We start from the raw sequence: 23,862 nt of genomic DNA, 5'->3' as shown, positions 1-23,862 counted from the left end.
GTGTTCCTCAGAGTGGTATATATATGGTATTTTTTTATGCAGTTTGATCACAACTGTGAAAGTTATGCTACAACTCTGCAGAATGGAATTCCATCCTTTCCGTCAGATAGATATTTATACCTTCACTCTACTGCAACAAGCCTCTAGAATAGACCTGCCATTTTTCGCCAGCTTGGACAACCATTTTCAGTGGAGTTTATCTTGTTTTCACCTTCCATAGTGTGTCCCTACTTGATTTCATTTAAAAGTGGATTCCTCATTAAGGAGGTGCTCATAAGAGTTGTAATTAGAGTGTTTCTTTTATTTTGCATATCAGCAATATCTTTGTTACCGCATCTTTGGTATTTGTGTGAAAATTGGACTATTGTGGGTGTGGCAACAAAACTGCAACATATTTTGATACAGTTTTACAGTACTTTCATACATACAAATATTTTTTTATAAGGTGTGAATTTCTACTTTGTCCTTCTGAGGATACCAAAATTAAAGTCCCTGTGGAAGTTGTCTCCAAAAATCAGTTGAAAGCACTGTGAAGGTGCATTAAGTTAATCAAGGCAAATGTGTCAGGCAGTCAATGCTAGCTCACTCTGTGAATAACTATGTAATAAGAGAAGACTTGGCCTACACACAAGCATAGAATGACATAATATCATCTCATCTATCTCCTCTCTGTCAATTGTCTGGAATATATTAGTGCTAGCCAGTGTAAATGAACAAAGTGAATGCCATTACATAGATAATGACTGGCCTAATGATCAGAATCAAATGAAGCACAGTGTCTGGTCCAGGGATGGTACATGTTCAACATTCTGTTCAATAGATAAAATCTTAGGGACCAGTCTGGCTATATGTTGAAGCTTAGCTGACCTCCAAACCACACTGAGCTGAAGTAGTTCAGCTTATTTAAAATATAGGACTAAAAACTGCTGATAAGCCAAACAGTTGCAGTTGAATACAGTGGTACCTTTCATGTATCGGAAGAATAGGAATTGAAGTCTAGCATTGAATCAGTGGTGTTGATACTAGAAAATTGTGCAGACAGTATTATTTATTAAGTGATTGTGAAATTTGTTCCCCATTCAGGAGTCACAATTATAGTGTACTTAGAAAAGGGGTTGTGTTTGAGTATTTCCGCTTGGATAGCACTTAAAATGTGAATAAGTGGAGGAAATATAATTGTCTTACCTATATTCTAGAATACCATTCAGATACGTGTTACTGGCTATTATTCAAAGGATTTTAGACATTGTTTATTGAGCTTAGGATTTCTGTTTGAAAAAAATATTCTCATATTTAAGTTCTACATGAAATTATAATCTTAATTTGGAGAATCAACCATCACTAACAAAATGACAATTATTCAACGCAGCTTCCTGATCAGTTTTATGGTGGATGCCCGTGGAGGGGCTATGCGAGGATGCCGTCACTCTGGAGTTCGAATTATCATACCCCCCAAGAAAGCTTCTATGCCCACACGCATTACATGCCGTCTCATCAAGAAGGAAAAACTGCTACACCCACCCCCCATGAATGAAGGCGAAGCTCTTGCCTGCAGAATCTTAGAGATGGGACCTACAGGAACAAAATTCTTAGGGTGAGTAAAAGTTTTTTATTTATTTCTGTGTATTTAGGTCTGCAAACAATTTCAGGTGTATTAGCTCTTATTGAAGAAAGGAATAATTTGTGTCAGAGGTGGGACGTGTGATCTCTCACTCCTTGTGGTGCTTTGATTATCGTTTTCCATGGTGTTATTACCTGGATAGAGTAAACAATAAAATTAAAAAAGAAATTAAGGGATGGAATAAAAAAATCTCAGCAGAGATATAGCATAAAACAACATTAGCCCTATATGTAAAACAATTCATTTATGTAAACAAAATTGAACATGGCATTTGAATGATTCACTTTCTCTTAGAAATAGAGATTTGAAAAAATTATGCAAATTTCAATTAGCTGTTGTGTTAAACCAGTAAAATAAATTTCATCATATAATTGAGTGACTGATCTAACTGCCGGCATGTCAGCTTCACCTGGTTGCTTCCAGTCTTCACAAATCTTTGTTGATGATTGGTTAGCATTATCTCATTTCTTCTCCCTCTCTCTCTCTCTCTCTCTCTCTTCTCTCTTCTCTCTTTCTCTCTCTCCCCCCACCATCTCTCCCTTTAGCCTCTTCAGGTCATCAACCTTCTTGGTTGTAGACTGTGCTTTTTTCCCACTATGTATTGCAGGTACGGAGCTATTTTTTACCATCATATAAACATATAATACCCATCCTAAATACGTGTAAGGCTTTTTCTTTTCTTTTGATCAACCAATATTTCAATTCTTTTTACATCAGATATTGTCTGTAGAATTAAGCTATGATCATTTCACAACCTGATGCCCATTCACTATCCTGTTACTGTGAGTCTGTCTTTCCAGTGGCTATTCACATTCATAACTTGAACTGTGACATAATATGATCTCTTAGATAAACCCTCACACCCCACTGTGGGCTGTAAATTACTAGCTGACTCCATGAGTAAGCACACATTTATTATACTAACACCATTGATTCTTGGTTGAAAAGAATTCATAATTTCACAAATCAGTTAATGGACTTTACTCCTTTCCTAACTATGTTCCTTGCTAATTAGCAATTCATTGACATAGACATCGAAAAATAATTCTTGGCATACATGCTAGATACCATTTGAGACAGATAAATTGATCAGAGTAATGCATTAAATTCCTACAATACATGATTTCTATTACATACAGGTAACTAAATCCAAACTCATTCATATAATTAATGAGCCATATTACTTTTGAGACAAAATGCATTCAATCCCTTATCTTCTGAGCTCATGGAAAAATTGATGTATGAATGGACACTAATTAAAATTCAGTTCATCTTTCAAACAAACCTATTCTCATCCCTCACAGTCAGTAATATAATTTTGAGTCAAGACTACATGTCAAACTTAATGTTTACATGTCACAATGATCACAAATATGTGCTGCATAATTATCTACAAAATTTTGCACCATTACAATTTGAATTGTATTGATTTTATCTCTTTTTTTAATACACCTGATAATGATGTCAGATCTTCCTTCCCTTTCCTGTTCTCCTTTTCCTTCTTGCTGCCCCCCCATACATATATACCATTATCCAGTGGCTTTTCATAAGTTCTAATCTATCTTAAATCTTTAATATGCGTAGAGGCTTCATTCATTCATTGATCCATCCATCCATCCCTCCACCCACCCTCCCACCCACCCACCCATGCGCACCTAGTCTTAATGTCTCATAGTTTCAGAATTAAAAATGTTCATCATTTCTGTGTACTGCAACATTTTCACTCATTTTTTATGCTACTTCATGAATCTATCTGGTTCATTTGTATCACATTACCCATTACAGCTATGAGAAATATTACCATCTAACATTTCCCATGCCAGTTGTATGAAACGTGGCATAACATTATACTTAAGACAGTATATACATTTATTATCTTGATAATTATCTTGTCATTAAAGCTAATCCAGACATGCTATTTATTCTTCATTCCAATCTGGTGTTTCATAGCTGGCAAATTGATCTGTGCATAAGCCCAACATAAAAATATTGATAGGCAAATACAATATATACTCACTTATAAGTTAAATCCAACTGCAAACTGCACAGACACAAACCTGCTGTCACATAATGTGCAGGCAGAGTTGTTTGCAGGTTGTTTTGAGTAATCAGTAGAACAAACAACATAGACCCTGATCTTTCAGCACATTATGCTATGTCAGATGAGGATCCCTATTGCTTGCAGTTGGACTTGACTTAAAAGAGAGTATATTCGATAATCTGGCAAATCCAAGTATTTGGGTTAAATCCATACTGCTTGCTTTGACCTTACAAAAATAAGGGGATTATCCAGTCCTGTTCATCAGGGTGCATATGCATTCAGGCATGCTTGTTTATATTCGTCTGCGTGTAATAGTAAATGATAACATACATGTAATGTCACAGAACACCATTAAATGATACATTCATGTCATGTCACACAACACCATTAAATGATACATACATGTAATGTCACACAACACCATTAAATGATACATACATGTAAATGACACACAACACCGTTAAATGACACATACATGTAATGTCACACAACACCATTAAATGATACATACATGTAATGTCACACAACACCGTTAAATGACACATACATGTAATGTCACACAACATCATCTACACTGTTAATAATAGAGCATTCAGACCTTAAATAATAATAATGTCTGGTTCATATATGTACAGGTCATGGAAGTTTTGTCTGTTTGAGTAGGATGTCAGGGGAGAGAGAAAAATGTAGATTGAGAGATGGACGATAAACATATTATTATCACCAACTACAATAATAATAGTAACAGTAAAAATTTGGTAAAAAGATAGGTTTGTTATTATTACTTACATTTATCTGTGTTTCAGTTTGATCAGGTCTGTTGTAGAAAGTATTGTTTGATGAGGGGGGTGTCGCACAGCAACACAAGGAGGCTACTTATTGCTGAGGCAAAAGAATAAAATGACTTGCCCAACTATACATACACAATACACAAAGGTACTTCCATATGTACTCCCTTATAAGTCAAGTCAAACTGAAAACAACAAAGATCCTGATCTGCTTTATTGTTTGTTCTACTGGTTACTCCTAACAAACTGCACAGATCCAGATATCTGCTGTTGCATTATGCGATGGCAGATCTGGGTCTGTGCAGTTAGCAGTTGGACTTGATTTATATGTGACTGTCTATGATAACTTATATGGGTTGATCCAGTGGTACAATTCAAACCCCGCACACTCCCGAACCATGGAGCTTTTGTTGTTATCTGCCTCCATTAGATACCTCTTGTGTCTTGCAGGAGAATGCATCAGGCCCATTCTACATCCCTGAGCCTGTAGTGGTTGTTATAGGGGGTCATTTTAACAGTGTCAGATCACAGAACTGATCTCACATTGATAAAGACCCATTGTCTACAAATATATGATCTTGTCTTCTGGACACTATATATGTATATATCAGTCTGGACCAACTTTCTATACTAGATATTTCTTTTACTATAACTTGATCATAAATATGAAGTTCTTGTATTATAAATGTTTATGTTTGCTTTAGCTTAAGGGTTGGTAACCAGCATTTTGCCCAGGATTGCACTCAGAATTCATAAGGATTTTTTTTATTATAAGTTTAAGCTGTATCATTATTTAATTCTTTCCTATTAGGCTCTAAGTGGCCGAGTGGTCTAAAGTGCTTACTGTTCAGGATCACTGCCATCTCACTTACGTCTGTGGAGTTTGAGTCTCAGGCTCAGCTAATGTGGGTACATGAGAAAGCTTGCCAGTAGCTTCTCGTGGGTCGGTGGTTCTTCCTTGGGTTTTCCAGAGTTCTTCCTCCACCATTTACACTGGCTGCCATGTATAGCCTGTCTTGTGCTGGAAAATGGCTTTAAATCCTACAACAACAACTCTTTATTGCTCCACCTGTCAGTCAATATATTTAAGGGCACCTCAGCACCATAATGGATATATGGTGCCAGTTAAAAAGTAAAGTTGAAAAAATGTAAACTTGTCAAAGGTTAATAGACTCCCACAGGCTCAAGCTACATTGACTGCTGCTGAAACTGGCATGGTGTGAGTGTTGTGTAATATCAACTAGGATGAATGAAAGCTTGTTGCCTACCAGGTCCCAGCATCTCCAACATTGTCATGATTACCATTGTATAAAATATTCACATTGTCACAATCTGGAGTTTTATTAAATTTGTTCATATTTATTTGAGATTTTTGTTTGTACTTTTATTGGGAGTGAGTGCCATAATAAATACTTACATAAATACATAATAAATTGCTTTGCCATTTAGAATTCTGTGTTACCCATGCTCTGGTGATCCATTATTTTTGTGAATTTTTGGTCCATGGTGATTAATTTCCCACATTGAACTTGCATTAGATGGAATCAAGACACATCTGTAACCATTTATGATGATGGCAGCTTTGGTGTCAACAGTTTAATATTTGATAAAGTTTTTCATTTGCACATATTTCCTAAATCCCTTATTAAATTTTCATGTATGAATATGACATGTTTACCCATTTTACCATGGTGTAAATGTCACAGTCCCAGGAAATTTTTTTATAAAAGTTTTGTTTAAAGTTTTGTCATTTGCTAATATTTCATAATCACCTTGATAGATTATTATGATACTAAGAATTAATCATTATGAACCTAACACAATTAATTCTGCAATGCATTCACTCACCTTGGGGGTCAAGGTCACAGTTGTAGAAGATTTGCTTTAGGTTTTGGTTAATGTTCTTCCGTTTTTTTTAATTTATTAAACTGATGATGGATTTTCTTAATACTTGGGATAAATTGTTATAAAGATAAGACAACTCATTCCATGATATGCATGCTTGTACTTTTACCTTGGGGTCAAGGTCACAATCTTTGAACATTTTCATTAAAATGTTTAATTTCCTTATATTTAGACTAACGAATATGTGACATGCTTGATGTCCACATTTTACATTGGGGTCGAAGTATTTAATTTCATGGCAATGCTTTGATCATGGATTCAGTTGTAGGCATGACATCGAGGTCCTGGCATTCTTATTACCATTTTTTTAATTCTCCACAACATAAGACATTGAATTTGTAAAATATATTTATTGCAATTAATCAGGATGATAATATACATTCATTTTTGACATATAATGTTTTAAACCCGGAAAAAAACATCCAGTAGCATCACTATAATGCAAATACTTTGACATTAGTTTTAAAAAGAGTACCACTTGTCATGTAAAATCTAAATCAGCAGGATCTAATTTCAAGCATAGTAAAAGTGTTCATTATTAAGTTACAGGCTTTGGTTTTTCTGTCTGCAAAGGGATGAAAAGGATACAATTGTAAATCCTTTGTGAAGGTGTATACCAGTGGAAATATTCCTGTATTTTGTAAACTTGTCAGTCATTTCCTCTTTGAAGTAACAAAAGACCATAATAAAATGTTTTTACATTCAAATTACTGACAGTAGTGTGCTTGTTGATGTACTATAATTTGATAGTAGGATCAGAAAACGTATGTTCCCATGCTCCAGTTATATATTAAGTGAGAAGAAATTCATGTAATAGAATATTGGTACACCTAAACTTGTACTACCACATATATTTGCTTATAAGACGAGTCCAACTGCAAACTGCACTGACTCAGCTCTGCTGTCACATACTGGGCTGACAGGACTGGGTCTGTGCAGTCTGTTAGGAGTTATCAGAGAAACAAACAGCGTAGACCCCAATCTAAAAGTGCATTATGCTATGGCAGATCAATATCTTTGTTATGTGCATTTTTACTGGACTTGTAAGCGAGTATATATAGTATTCAGTTGAAATACAAGCCTCAAGGGTATATGTGATACTTATGGCAAGATTCTATACCTGGTGACTTTTAGCCTTTGGTAAAGTAAGAAATGTCAAAGATAATTGCTTTAGGACTTAAGAATATATTCAGGTGTATGCCATTATACCATATATGCTTGTTTATAAATTGTGTGCAACTGCAAACAATATAGACCCTGATCTTCCATTACACAATTAGTCCTGACAAACTGTATAGACCCAAATTTGCCAATGCATCATGCAATGCTAGATCCGGGTCTGTTCAGTTTGCAGTTGGAGCCCACTTTTCTGAGTATAAAACTACTGGTACATGTGTTGTCCCTTGTGTAATGGACCCCAAAATGTCATTTTTGCTGTTGTTGGTTGCCTTTTAATGGTTCTTTCAGCACTTAACATTCTGTGTCCTGGAAATGGTACCACCTGCCTCTGCCAAGGACACCAAGGCAGCTGTGCTGAGCTGACCCGGGTGTTATCTAACCTATAACCCTTGGATTAAAAATGAAGTACTATGAGCTGCCATTATAAGTGTGCAAACAAACCAAAGTCTTAAATGAAGACCTTCAGTAATATGTAGATTTGTGTAGACATTGATCAATCAGAGCCTCATTCTGCCTTAGGTTACAGGGAATTACAGGTTATAGGGTTGAGCCTGAATTATATGCATGCCCTAGATGGACAAGTGAATATATCATTCTGATAGAGGATGCACAGTGTGACCTATTGGCATGGGTTGAATGTTTTATGTTGGACATCAGAAGAGATTGACCACTGTAATGAGTAAAACCTTGACAGATAGTCTGTTGTTTTTGGGCATGTATTGCTGCATATTGAAATATGTACTGTATATACTTACTTATAAATATTCCAACTGCAATCTGCACAGACCTAGATTTGCCATCAGATGATGTAGCAACTGATTGGAGTCTATGCAGTTTGCTAGGAGTTAAAAGTAGAACAAAGAACATAGATCCAGATCTTTATAGGCACATTATGATATGGCAAATCAGGATCATTGTTGTTTGCATTTTGAATTGTCTTATAAGCGAGTACAGATGGTACTGTGTTTCCTGTTTATAATACTGTTCATGACATTATAATGCAGAATGTTCCATTAAATATGAGCCATAATGAGGCATTAAAAAAAAAAATTAAAATATTTTATAATTTGTGTTCACATTTTAATTGATTATGTGTCCAGAGCTGAAATTAAAATTGTGGGGCACTGATAAAAGGAAATTTGTACTGTTCAGTGGGAACCATTTGTTATATGCAGTGTACTGAGGGGCATTATTGTGAGGGAACATTGTACATACAGATGCAGACAAAATATACAGCAATCCCCCGCCCCCAACAGGAATGCTTCACCAGAAAACTGACACGAGGAAAAACAATAGCAACAGACAAGGATAAAGCCATATGTCCCTCCCAGATTTAAGACGAGAAAGTAAATTTTTGATATTATACCAAAATGCACTTGATATTATACCAAAATGCACCAACACTACAGAATCTTTAATGTTCTTTGTGAACACAAGCAAGCAGTGTTTTTCTTGATCTACTGAATTGTGTGAGATGAGTAACAATGATCAGGGTCCAGATTACTGGTATACTTCAGACCCATTAAGAAGTGCATACTGTATGTAGGTAGGTAGTATACCTCGCATGAGTCTTTAATGTAGCTGATATTAAAAACTTTTAGGCTAGGTCAAGTCTTTGCCTACTTCACAATGTTGTTCTTCTAATCTCAATGTAATTACATTCTGTTCTAGGTGTTATTCAGCAATCTTGTAGACTGTTCATGATTAGCCTCTGGGAAGTTACAGTAAGGCTACTAAAAGACTCGATTCAGAAGTTAATACTGTATTTATGGTATAAAGTGTCTGGAGGTGGGCTAAGAAAAAATACAATCTTTCCTTGGTGAAGAGCATTGCCGATGTTTTAAGAATGGATTTTTAGAAGTGTGTTCATGCAACACAAATGCCCCAGCAAAGTGCTTCAAATGACCAAACACAAAACTCCAGAACTTAATCAGGGGGTGATGTGCAGTCAGACAAACAAAGTTGACACTATATCCTACCGCTATCATAGTAAGGCTTGAAAATAGGCTCTCCCATGACTTAGTGATTAATGGTACATTGTATGCCTGCCCCTAGTTTTATCATGCTCTATGTTGGCACTAGCGGGTAATGAAAGACTGGAGATTATTACTATTATTACTATTATTGTTATTATTATTATTATTATTATTATTATTATTATTATTATTCTTGATGGGTGGCTGAGTGGTCTAAAGTGCTTACTGTTACAGACCATTGCCATCTCACCTCTGTGTGGGTTCAAGTTTCGGGCTCAGCCAATGTGGGTATGTGAGATAGCTTGCCGGTAGCTTCTCATGGGTGGGTGGTTGTTTCCAGGGATTTCCAGGGTTGTTCCTCCACCATTTATACTGGCTGCCATGAATAGCATATCTTTTGCTGAAAAATGACATTAAAATCCTATAACAACAACGACAACATTATTATTATTATTGATGAGGTAGTTGGGCCAGTCATGTATTGGATACACATACCTGATTTGTGCATACCTTCTGAAGGGTGTCAGCCTCAACCAGAATCCGTTCTCTGACAGTGGAGAACATTCTTGTCTAATGTGTCGATTTTCACATTGTGAGACAAGTATTTTGACCTGAATTTCTTGAAGAAACTGTATGAGAACATACCACCTGAGAAAATCATGGGCTTTTAAGGGAATGCGGTTTTTACAAGAAATATATTGTTCTTGGGATTCAAATGTGTTACCTCTAGGTAAAAAATAATGTATTTTTCCTATTGCACTGGTTTTAAATTATATATATATATATATATATATATATATATATATATATATATATATATATATATATATATATATATATATATATATATATATATATATATATATATATATATATATATATATATATATATAATGTATTATGCACCTCAAGTACCAGGCAAAACCAGCTCAATTAGAGGCACAAATCAATTTCAGGATTTTTTTATAAAAAATATTTTACTGGTAGGTTGGGGTGAGTGCTTGGGTTGGCAACCAGAATCAGTGGTGGTTGGCTGATTAGAAACAGATTTTGGTGGCCTTATTTTGTTCAGCTAAAAAAGCCTGTAAAGTAAACTTAGACCTTAATTACCTCCAGTACAATTTCAGAAATTGCAGTTCCAAACCTCCTGGAACTCAAGGCTTTCCAGCTAGATATCTAGCTAGTGTGTACACATGGGTGAGGTTGAATAGGTATGTAAGTGGACTGGAGTCCATCAATGAAACGAAGCACAGAGAGAACAAATTCTGTGTTTGATTCTAGATCAAATGGATAGCCAGTGTAGGGTACAGAATAAAGGGAGGTATGCTCTGATCGTGGTACTCTGAGGATGATCCAAGCCACTGTGATTTGACCTTTTTGAGGTTTCTGGAGTAGATATTGAGACGAACCAGACAGAATTGAGCTAATCCAGTCTTGAAAATACTAATGAACACACAAGTGTTTTAGTGGCATCAACTGAAAGATATTTGCAAATGGAGCAAGATGCATCTCAGCTCAAGATGTGCAGCCTTGCATATGTTCATGACATATTGGTGCAATGTGAGAGTTCTGTGTAGATTAATACCTAGGTTTCGTACTGACTGTGTGAATTTTATGTTGGTTTTGCTGATATTTATTGTTTGAGGTAAAGGATGTGAATGAGAGTCTTTTTGTTGTGATCAGAATGGCCTCAGTTTTGTCATCATTCATCTGCAGCTTGTTACATGTCATCTATGATTTCACATCAGAAATGCACCTCTTTGCACATCAACTTCAGTTGGGTGACTAGATTTGTATGTTTCGGTGTCATCAGCATACAGTTGGTGAGACACTGGATGATGATCTATGACACTTAAGAGTGGCTGAGTGTATAGAATGAAGAGAATGGGGCCAGGAACAGACCCCTGTGGAACACCACAACATAGATTAACTGGGCTGGAGTGTATTCCATTTGCAGATACAATTTGTGTTCTGTTCAACCACAGTAAGGCTGTATATTTGAATGCCAAATACATGCTGGAGATGGTGAAGTGATATATCATGGTCTGTTGTGTCAAATACCGCAGACAAATGAAGGAGGGTGAGGACTGTTATCTTTCTGCTATCCAAAGCAGAGAGAAGGTCAATAACTACTTTTAGAAGGGTAGTTTCAGTACTGTGGCAAAGGCGATATGCAGACTGTACATTGCTAACAAGACTGTTTGAATTCAGATGAGATTCAAGTTGGGATAGAACAGCTTTTTCTAAGATTTGTTATATGAATGGGATATTAGAAACTGGGCAGTGGTTCTTTAAATCGTTATGGTCAAGTGTTGGTTTCTTCAGCAAGGTTTTACAGTGGCATTTTGAAAAATGATGGGAATTCCCCGGATGAGAGAGTACGAGGTATTTGTATTTTTACTTACTTTTGTCCCTTGTCATGATATCATTGCAGTATATGAACTTTTTAATCATTTTAGTTTGTTGACCGTAAGATCTTTCTAATCAGACAAAATAATTTGGTAAATCTTCTGATGATTTTTCTTTTCTTCATTTAGAAGTTTTCACTCATGTTAATGTGCTTATTATTTTCTAATTATGTTTAGTTGGTGCTTGGTGAAATAAGAAGAAACATGATTTTATTTTCTTGTTTATTACATGCAAGGAAATTGCTCATTACAGTACAAAATAAGCAAATTAAAGCTAGAATCATGAATACTGTTAGTGACCATTATGTATTGATATGTATCACAATACAAACATATATTGCAATATGTTTATTTCCAGGCAAATACTCGTCCATACTAAATGGATGCATTTATGTTAGGGAGTACTGATTGCAAGAGAATATAAGTGTCCTGTGAACTATGCTATGTTAGTTACAGTGGTTAAATTATTGCATTTAAGCCCAGTTTCTTTGACTCTTACATTTAATGCCCGAGTAACTCATTGTGATCATTTTAAAGAATAATATTCATGACCATCAAAAAGTAGGTCACATTGACATACCTTTCCAACACTTGTGACTCTCATAGCTTTTTACTCATGGTGCAGTTGTGGAACACAGGATTAGGAAATGCAGTGAAATTTGTCAATTATAGTAAAGATTAGGTGTATGCCATATCACACGTTTGTGTCCATATATGCAGTTATTATATATTTACCTGTGCTGATTAGTTTATTCTTCATCAACAAGTTTTAATTTTTCATCAGACATTTTTCTAACAACTAGGGAAGTTCCTTTATTAATGACCCACTATAAATGTTTTACATGCAATTCATGTAACCTGTGTCCAGTCACCTGTCAAATATCTGTCCAGGTTTTGATTTCAAGAAATCATGTAAGGATCTTTGGTATTATGCAAGCTGCTGCATATTCCTGTTTGCAATGAAACCTAGCTTAGTCACATGCAAGTTGGTCATATTGCAAAGAACAAAGATCCTGATTTGCTGTAGCATACTGCGCCTGCAGATCAGGGTCTATGTTGTTTGTTCTACTAATTACTCCTAACAAATTGCACAGACCCAGATCTGCTGGCACATGCAGCAGCAGATCTATGTCTGTGCAGTTTACAGTTGGACAAGTCCTATAAGCAAGTATCTTTGGTATTTGTCTTTGGAAAGCAAAAATTAGTAGGAAATACATGATTCTTACTTTGCATACCATTGTGCATGTATGTGTGCTAATATGCATTGTTTCATGTAGTGCCTCTAGCATTACTCAAAATCACATCAAGCTTTGTCAATGTTGCAGAATTTCTGATTGCTTGATGGGCATTATGTAAAGGGGTGGCACTGATTAGATAATTGCTGTGGAGGGGGTAATGTATCATTTTGAATAGTAGACATTCTTGGTCCTTTTGTTGTACAGTTAAAATAGAACCCTTCATTTTTGTGAATTGAAATCGTGGTCTGTTTATCCCTCCCCTGAATAAAAGCATATAGTCCGACAGTCGGATGTTTGAGATGACTCTTACACTGACTGAGCCAATCACAGACTGCAGTCATTGAAATTCCTTACTCTTTGCATCATTCCTTACCATTCTCCTCTCATTAATCATCAATTTTATGGATATTTGGGCTTGCCATGCATAAATGAATTAGCAGAACCAAGCAGATGTAGAATGTTTGTTTCATAATGAGGACAGTATGATCCATTTAATCCACTTTAGGGATTATCTTACAAAATAACTAGCCCAGGAGTTAGATCCAGTGGTAAGGCATTGGACTTTTTATCTGGGTTCACTAACTGCCTAGGCCAGTCAAGGTAGACTACCTTGGTGTGTCCATGGGAAAGGCACTTAGCTCCCATTTTCTCAACATGATACAGCCAACAATGTGTCAGAAGTTCTGTTTAAATGTAACTTATAAAAACATGATCAAAAATGTATTGTGATATAACAAACACACATTGCAGTATGTTTTGCAATACAGTAATGCTTAATGAAAACAATAAAATAAACACTCTAACATTTACTACTTGAAAAATACAACATCTATAAGTGATGTTACCTTGTAAGACTTCAAATCATACAAAATTCAGCATTTAAAATTAGCATAAAAATTAAATAAGTCTACAAACACCTAAAAGCATTACAGTTGTGTCCATGTTTTAATTTCAACTTCACAAGAGCAATGTTTTGTTTTAAACGTCTCAACACATTTGAAGTACATGTACTGTATCTTTGTTTATTTTTAACAAAAAGTTAAATAAGTCAATGCATATTTTTTTCTTGAGCAAAATTAACATCATATCAACAACATCTGAACTCAGCAGTCATCAGTGTTGTCTCCTATAATAATGTCTGTCTGATGGCACAGAAGTTACAGAAACTGGTTATAATATTGTTCTTTATGCTTTTTTACCTGTCCAAAACCATGAAAATTGAGCAGCATTAGCCCATCAAATATACCAGACATCTCATTTTTACAGTATCTCACCTGATTTTATATTCATGTCATTGATTTATTTAACACATTAACCCCTGGAAGTTTTTGTCGTTTTCACCTGAAGTTCTAGTAGGAAACACATTTTCAAAGCTATTTCTGAATACATCCTAATACATCAACTTCCAGGTGATTTCCCAATAACCTAATGCCTAGTTGTGTTAGAAACATCATTTTTCATTGGCTATTTGGCTCGCACATGAGCAGAAGGGTCAAAGATGGAGTTCTTTTCCTTTTTTTTTTTTTGCTTAATGGACCCATTATTTTTGTATTGAGACCACTCTTTATTCCAAATACCCATCTTATCCTACTTTTTGCAAATGTTCATCTGTCTGTTTGCAGTTCCTACCAGTCTGCCTTAGATCGGAGACCAAAAAGTCTAAAATCCAGACACAAAAACAGATTTTGACCACAGGCGAATTTTGGGTGGAAAAAAATCGGGTCCAAAAAATGAGGTTTTCCCCTCTGTATTTTATAGTGCAACTAGAACGTCCAGATTATTTGGTATCATTGTAAAGCTACATCTGTCTACTTTCTATAATACCACCCACTTTAGTTTATCTTACATGACCTTGATGCCAAAGAGCTCGGCAGTAGGCTACTACCTCCTGCCATGTAAACTCATCGCCAGGGGTTAATGAGTTGAACTAAGATATTAAGTGGGATCATGAAAACCTGCAGAGTTTAGAAAGGGGCATCTTTAGTCAATATGAATCCACCGAGTTCAGATAAATTAGTCTGCTGACATTAATAGAAGACACATCATCTCAATACTTTCCAGCCCTGACTACTCGTGACTATTCATGGTACTCGTTTGGTTAGTATAATTTTATTTGGAGAGGGAACTTGAGGTCATGGGTATATTAATCTACCAATGCACCTGTTGGCCAAAGTCACAATACAGAATCTGGAATTTTCCAGTTAACAGGCATGAAATAACATAGTCCCCATGGGCCATGTAATCCTAACTGTTCATGCACTAATACAGATGTAAGATTAAACAACTTCTCCCAGGCTGTACAAATTTTGACTTCATCCTCAAGGCTTTATTTAAAAATTACAACATAAAAGGGACTGACTCGCTCTCGCTCTCTCTCTCTCTCTCTCTCTCTCACTCTCTCTCTGTTTAGAGAAACAGAGAGAGAGAGAGAGAGTAAAAACTGTCTTGAAACACACATCTTGAGAGGTCAGATATTAAACACAAATCTGTTATAGTACAATGTATAGAAACATAACCTCAAATGAGAGACCTTGTTTTATTGGCAGAAGGGGTTGTCTTTCAAGACAGGTTCTGCAGTAGTGGTCAGTTATGCTTTATTTCATAATCTTGTAGATAACCATATATACATTTAAGCATGAGTTATCCGATCTCACTGGGAACAGATTTCATCCAGATAGTGTCATCTGAGTGATCAAATAGGTCCAATAAACATTTTTGACAACATATAACTTATTCAGTTAATGTTCAAGTTTGGTAGACATTTTTACGAGCAGAAAAAGAAAAAACAATAAGCACACAAGTCAGAGGAGTTGATCAGCATATCCATGGTTATTTACCCATCCATGGTATAGATTTGACATTATGAGTGAATTGTTTTGGATCAGCTGGTTTCTTCAATTTAGCTGATGTACGTTTGCCAGGTTATAGATAATGCAATAGCAGGACATTAGTCACTGTTCCGAGTTGAATTTTGGGTACTAGGGATGGTGTTTATATTTGCCCTCTTTTTATATCTTAATATGGAATATTTTCTAGTTTGACATGAAATGAGCCTAGCAGGAAGGTTCATTTTGGTATACCTACATGTGGAAAGTGTTTTTTTTAATTAAAAAAACTGTTTAGTCACTCGTTTCAGACAGATTCCGTTTTACAAGGGTTTTGAAAATTTCTTACAAATTATCAAGGAATGGTTAATTTTGTAATTTATGTGCAGTGTTGATGCACAAATGATGAAATACGCAAGGAATATCCAGCTTTGGTGAAGTCATCAAACTTCACCCATTAAAAGACAACTACTATACACTGAGTACACAAGGTCTAACAAACCATACCATTTGCCCTCAGTGGCTTAAGTAAGTGAGACTGAAGAGAAGCCATATACCCCCCTCCAAAGCTACTTCTGGGTATCAGTCTCCAAACATTACTGGGAGTAAATGGGTTAACTGCAACAGTAACATTAAAGTTTCATTGGATAGCATTTATGCAGCAATTTTTTTACTACCCTATTGTGTAATTAGAGCAGTGGTTATTGGTGCCTGCTATTTTGTTGAATTTATGGATGTATGACATTGACAAGACCATAAATAAATGCTTGAAATTCAATGCAGCATATTAGTTAACCATCATACAAACACAACATTTGATGGTATTGATCAGACATATTGAATTTTGCTACAGCCAGCATCCCCTTTTAAAATATTCTAAACCAGCATAGTGTATACAGGCTCTTCAACTACATGTGGTGAATAAAAGATTTTACCTGCCAATAAGTAGATGAGACCAGTTTCTGTACCAGTGAGCTAGTATTACTGTTTCCAAGGAAACAGCCTGATATATATATTTTTTTACTGATTCTTATCATGGCTGTGTGGAAGAATGAGCATCCTGCTTTAGACAGGATAAAAGAAATCTCAGAAATGCTGTACCTGGTAGTGAAACTGAGAACCATGCTATACCTCATGTACAGACACATATTTAGCTGTGGATTTATATCTATTTGTTGTCCCAACACATGTTGCAACTCTTTAGTCCAGGGTTCGGTAGTCACTACCTGCTTGTTGAAGAGTTAGTGACAACCCATCTTGAGTTGATAGTTCATTACAATTCTCCAGTATCCTCCAGTTACTGTATATAGGGCCTCCTCACATCAACACCTGGGCCAAATAATATGTAATGCTTGTTAGAACTGGTAAAATTGCAGAAAGATAAATCAGATTTAAACTCATTAACTTTTAAATCAAAATTACTACCCATTTCTTGTCTGTTTTAAGTTTAGTTGGGCTGATAGAGCATTGAACTCATAATCCAAGGATCATGGGCTCAGTAGCCACCTAGGCCTGCCTGGGCAGGGTGCCTCATGTGTCCCTGGAAAAGGCATCAATTCAGTTTCCTCTGCATGATTTAGCCAGATCTAATGCTGAAGTGTCATTACAAATGATCCAACCAACAAATTCTTATTTAACCTTCAGGATATGTCCCGTCAAAAACTATGAAGAATTGTAACATTTTAGGTAGCACCTGTTTTCACCACAACCGTTATGTTTGCTCAGTACCTCTACATGTACATACTTTTGGGGGTATGCCTTGCAGCAGGTACATGTTTATTTGGTCCTGTCCATCAGTAAGTCCATTTTGATTATTTTGTCCTGTCCATCTGTAAGTCCATTTTGATTATTTGGTCCTGTCCATCTGTAAGTCCATTTTGATCGGCTCATTATTCAGACTGCACAAAAAAGAAATATTCAGTTTAGACAATAAAATCTGACAATGTGAATTCTGTGCTTAGCTAGATAACCTGATTAAACAGGTCATTGCTACATTGTTTCAAATATTTTGTTATAACATTTTAAACATTTTAAAAATGAAATCCTTGTTAGTACTATTAAGGGAAAACTACTGACCAAGATCAAGTGATATTTGGTTACAATGTGAATACATGTGTAGAGTAACTGAATAGATTTTCATGCCTTTATTGCATTGTCAAATGGTCGAAGCCTATCAACCTTTGGACTCGACTTTTTGTCTTGCAGGTTGGGTCTGACATGTTCTGCAAACACAGATCTAGTTACGTTGTTTTGTTTTTTTATTTACTTGCATTACCTTTTTTTTTTTAAATTTGTTAATGTAATTGTAATTGTGGGTCTCTCTCCAGCTTTTGTCAAAGAAAAGTCAGATAACATGAACTAGAGATACTGGATTGTGGAGTGTGTTGATATTGTAAGGTCAGTCAATTCCCTTCATCACTGTTGAGTTAATGGAATTAAATGAGTGATTTTTATCATATACTACCATATATGCTCTGTCTGCGTGTGTTCCAGTCCAAGGCTCGGCTAGCGTGGGTACGTGGGAAAGCCTGCCAGTAGCTTCTCGTGGGTCGGTGGTTCTTCTCTGGGTTTTCCAGGGTTCTTCCTCCACCAGTTATACTGGCCGCCATGTATAGCCTATCTTGTGCTGAAAAATGGCTTTAAACCTTCGAACAACAACAACAACAACCACCATATATGCTGAACTGTAAGTCTAGTCCAAATGTAAACAGCACAAAGGCCATATTTGCAGTCACATAATATGCCAGCAGATCTGGGTCTATATAGTTTATTAGGAGTAATCAGTAGAACTAACAATATAGACCCTGATCTGCTGGTGCATTATGACAGTAGATCAGGATATCTGTTGTTTACAGTTGGACTAATAAGCAAGTACATAATAGTAAATATAATCCTACATTGAAGCTCATTTGGTATGATAATATGAAGCATGTTAATTGATTTAAATTGTTTGTTTACCAAAGCTTGTGGAAGGTAGAAGCTAATAACTTGCCTCACAAATTTGTAATTCCAATTACTGTATATACTTGCTTATAAGTTCTAGACCAGTTGCAAACTGCACAGACCCAGAGGCACACCACATACTGTATCAACAGATCTGGGTTTGTGCAGTTTGTTAGGAATAATTAGTAGAACAAACAGCATAGACCCAGATTTCTTAGCACATTATGCTATAGAGGATAAGGATGTTTGTTCTTTGCAGTTTGACTTGTCTTATAAGCGGGTATATATGGTACCACTAATGTATGATCACAAGTGTTTGTATTCACTGTGGAAAAATACTGCATATTTATGGGAATAGCAATACATCTGTATACTACTTCTTATCCAGTTATACAGCTTATTAGGAAAAGAACAGTTAGGCTTTGCTTCTACACCTGTCACAATATTGTATAACACTATCCTTCATAATAACACATTTTAGACAACAGGAGTGTTATGCTTATTGTTATTTTGGCATTATCATTTTGGACTAATGGAAACAGCCTCAAGTGAAAGCATGGATTTATTTATCAACTCAAGATGCCAGAAGCCTCCAGGAAGTTTATGAGCTGAAAAATAAATAGTTATAAGTAAGCCGTTTCCAGCAGTACCATGTGCCAAGATTAGCTTGTGTTTGATACTCCTGTAATCTTTACTGTAACCATACACTGGGATGTTTTTGATACATGGTACCAGGAATTACTTTTTACTGATCCTCCATGCCTCCAACAGAATGGAGTGCTAGATGGCTTTGTAAGCATTGACTTTGGGTAAATAAAGCTAGTAGTGAAATTGATGTCAGTGTGGAAGAATGTTGTTAAGATCTATTTACTGTATAGCACATACTGATATATAGCATGATGGAAAAAAGCATCAAATGAAATCATTGATTTATCAATTACTATAAGGAGAACTATGTTTCTGTAAAAATCAAAATAAAAAGTCATAAAAGTTGGCATGTCATTTCTTTATTTATATCCCTCTTTAAATCATATTTCTCATTGTATCCAAAACCCAGCTATGAAACAATTGTTTAGTCACATGACCTTACCAGTAGCTCTACCAGCTGCATCAGCATCACTGGCGACACTGGCGACAAAGGGATATATAAACCTCATACTGACATAACAGAGTGATCAGTTGAACAAATTTATTGACCTGTATTATTTTCTCAGTTGAGTTACCATATTAACAAAACCAGTCAGGGACAGGGAGTAACTAGGACACCCCAGCAGATGGGAGGGTTTGCTACCACACCCAACAAGTCATCATCTTTTCCTACATTTCACTTCAGCTATGAATAAAGAAATTAATAAATGAGTACAATATTATTGGATCAACAGTTAACAAATACTGAACATATATTGGGTACAATAATCATAACTGTTCTGCTGCAGTACAGCACTTTGTACAGCTTTAATGTAAACATGACCATGTGAAACTACAATTCACATGTCACATGTACACATATTTCCAGTCGACGCTCTGGTGGCCTAGTGGTTAGAGTGTCTGCCTCAGATGCGGGAGATCGTGGGTTTGAGTCATACCAAAGACTTACAAAAATGGTACTAACAGCTGCCTCACTTGGCGCTCAGCATTAAGAGGCTAATGTTATGGCTGGTTGGCCTGGTGTCAGGATAAAGTGACTGGGTGGGACATCATGCTACATGTCTGCGGCATGATGCCCCTGTGCTAGACATCACTATAAAAACTGTCACACTGCAGACATCGTAAAAATGTTAAAAATCCAAATCGCACACACACACACACACACACACACACAAACTTTTCCAGTGGATTTGAAGAGCAAAATGATTTAGACAATGATATGAAATCAACCGAGCTTTTTAATATAACCAATCAAAGAACAAGTGTATCGAGGCCTGTGATTATTAAATTGATTAATAAGGCTATTATACGATTTAGCTACATGCAATGGATTTATTATTTCACAAGAGTGAATGTGACATGTATGGCAACTTGAGTGCCTTGTCACGTCAGCCATCAAAGTGAAATACTTTTTTTTAGTGTTGTTCTGTTTTATATACACACACACACAGACAGACAGAATTATAGGTGTCGTTATTTATCTCAATTGTATATATAATTTTTTTTAGATAAAATAAATGCACAATACACACGAAAACACAATAATTATATATTAAACTAATATCATTTTAGATGTCATGCATATTATGACATCACAGATTTGATGATGTCAACACATGCTCAAGAAATGGGATGAAAATATATTAGCTTGATGGGGCAAATTTAACTTGTAGCATCATAGATCTGTACAGATGTAGTCGAGGCAGGCTGAGACTAACAGCCTTCTGATTTGTTTAATATTGGGGTGGATATCATTGACAAATTCTAGATGGAATATCTGCATCTACACTTTTTGTCCTCAGTGTTAGTCTCACAGTTTAATATACAGTAGAATCTATGCAATCGGGGGAATGAAAAGGACCAAATATTTCAATTGGATTATAGGGCACAGGAATACAATATTATTTTAAGTGAGAATTTTCCAATTTAATTTTGTGAAGGTAAGGTGAAGTAAATTTTTGCAACTGCAACAATAAAAAATCCAGACTAATCAGGGTCTGGTTAGACAAATTTAATATTTACTGTATAAATATACTGGTTTCGTATATGACAATGTTTGTCTATGTTTGGTAAGCGGTTCATATAAATTCGTGTTCGATCTGATTCTGGAGAATCTTTGAGGAAACATTTTTTAAGGGCAGTAATTGTTAGACTTTGATTATACTGCATATTCAGATGCTGTTTCTTTTTTTATCTTCAGACCCATCGTTATTGAGGTCCCACACTTTGCCTCACTTAGGGAACGGGAACGAGAAATGCAGATTCTACGCAGTGACAACGGGGAGACTTGGTATGAGCACCCACTGATCGCAACAGAAGATGCAGTTCAGGAGGCAATGAGCGGAACTATGGAAGGTGGCGAAAGCAAAGAATTTAATAGCATGCTTAGTGAGCATTTGTGTTTGTATGCTAAATGGGCACTTGTTCTGAAAACAATCTGAGACAAAAAAGCTCAAAAGTCTAAAAAAATTTAAGATTTTGTCACTCAGGTTGGAATAAAGCTCAGATAAAAAGAATTCTTCTGGTTCTTTAGTGGCCTGACAATTTTTAATGCTATAGGAGTATTCTTAATATTGTATCAGCGTTTTGTGGTTTTGGGCATGAGTTCGAGTTTTTTGCTCAGAGAGTATTGAGAATAATTTGCCTGATGAATCTAACTGGAGACATGGCCATCTTTCCTTAGGTAGCATCATTGTTTACCTCTTGACAAGTGAAGACAGTAAAAGGGATGACCAGGGTATTCAAGTCCATAGTTTTTTCCTACAGAACTGGCATTGCACAGTGGTCTCCCTTGTTGGTCATTTTTAGCATTGAATAGGTAGAATAAATCATTTTGTTGCTAGTTTGGTTATTTACACTAGAAATATTTTTGACAATGGACCTATATCTTATCTCCAGTTTGCTTCAGAGATTAGTTTTCAATTTCATTTTGTGTATTACAGGTCCTCTAAATGGCCCCTTTTTGTGTCAGTTTCTTATAGCTCTACCAGTCATGGAACATCTTTTTATGTCAGTTTCTTGTAGCTCAACCAGTCATGGAACATCTTTTTGTGTCAGTTTCTTGTAGCTCAACCAGTCATGGAACATCTTTTATGTGTCAGTTTCTTGAAGCTCAACCAGTCATGGAACATCTTTTTATGTCAGTTTCTTATAGCTCTACCAGTCATGGAACATCTTTTTTGTGTCAGTTTCTTGTAGCTCAACCAGTCATGGAACATCTTTTATGTGGCAGTTTCTTGTAGCTCAACCAGTCATGGAACATCTTTTATGTGTCAGTTTCTTGTAGCTCAACCAGTCATGGAACATCTTTTTTGTGTCAGTTTCTTGTAGCTTAACCAGTCATGGAACATCTTTTTGTGTTGGTTTCTTATAGCTCTACCAGTCATGGAACATCTTTTTGCACAAGTTTGTTATCAGTATTCCTCCAGAATTACTTGGAGATTTGATATTAAATTTTACACATACATACACACATTCATCCCAAGGTCTCGATGGTTTTCAGTGGCAGTGGTGTGATTTGGATATTAAATATGGTCACCACATTGGCCATCTTGAAAATCTTGTTAGCATTACTTGTAATGAGTGGATGATTATATCAACATAGGGCTTTCATTAAATGATATCCTATGATGTCTAGTTAGTCCTGAATGAAATGGTGCCTATCCAGTTTGGCTATCATGACAGCTTTTTCTTGAAAATTGTGTTTTTGCTACTCCTCCCGAGATTAAGTCATATTGATCAGGAGTTTTCATCAGAAGACTTCTTTCGATGTCTAGTTGGTCAAGAATGACAATGTTACTGATCTGACCAATTTGGCCACCATAGTGGCCATCTTGAAAATCTTGTTATTGCAACTTCTGGATAGATTTTTCATATCAGCATGGGGTTTTCACCAAATGCTTTCTTGTTATGTCTAGTAGGCCCTACACAGAAATGGTACAGATCTGACATCCATTATTGCCACCTTGGCAGCCATTTGTAAAAACCTTTGTTAATGCTACTCCATCTAAACAGGCCTAGTGGTTAGAGCATCTACCTTGTATGCAGGAGGTTGTGGCTTCGATCCCTGTCAGAGTCATGCCAAAGACTTATAAAAATGGTACTAACAGCTACCTCACTTGGCACTCAGCATTAAGAGGTTAGTGGTTGGACTGGTCAGCCTGGTGTCAGGATAATGTAACTGGGTGGGACATCATGCTACATGTCTGCGGCATGATGCCCCTGTGCTAGACATCACTATAAACTTCCACACTGCAGACATCTTAGTGATATGACTGAAAAATTGTTAAA

General features: G+C 36.0%; 1 protein-coding gene across 1 annotated transcript in view; it reads left to right on the top strand.

Annotated features, from left to right (window-relative positions):
* The window catches only part of LOC149772644 (uncharacterized), a 225,156-nt gene that overhangs the window by 27,014 nt on the left and 174,280 nt on the right, over positions 1 to 23,862 (top strand). The window contains exons 5-6 of the mRNA XM_089947533.1: positions 1,370 to 1,594; positions 21,773 to 21,960. Coding sequence (XP_089803659.1) covers positions 1,370 to 1,594; positions 21,773 to 21,960 — 413 coding nt within the window. The remainder of the gene's footprint in view (positions 1 to 1,369; positions 1,595 to 21,772; positions 21,961 to 23,862) is intronic.

Source organism: Sinohyriopsis cumingii, unplaced genomic scaffold, assembly GCF_028554795.1.
Source record: "Sinohyriopsis cumingii isolate HCF-2022 unplaced genomic scaffold, ASM2855479v2 utg001324l, whole genome shotgun sequence".
Taxonomy (NCBI): domain Eukaryota; kingdom Metazoa; phylum Mollusca; class Bivalvia; order Unionida; family Unionidae; genus Sinohyriopsis; species Sinohyriopsis cumingii.
This window is presented reverse-complemented; position numbering and strand designations above follow the sequence as displayed.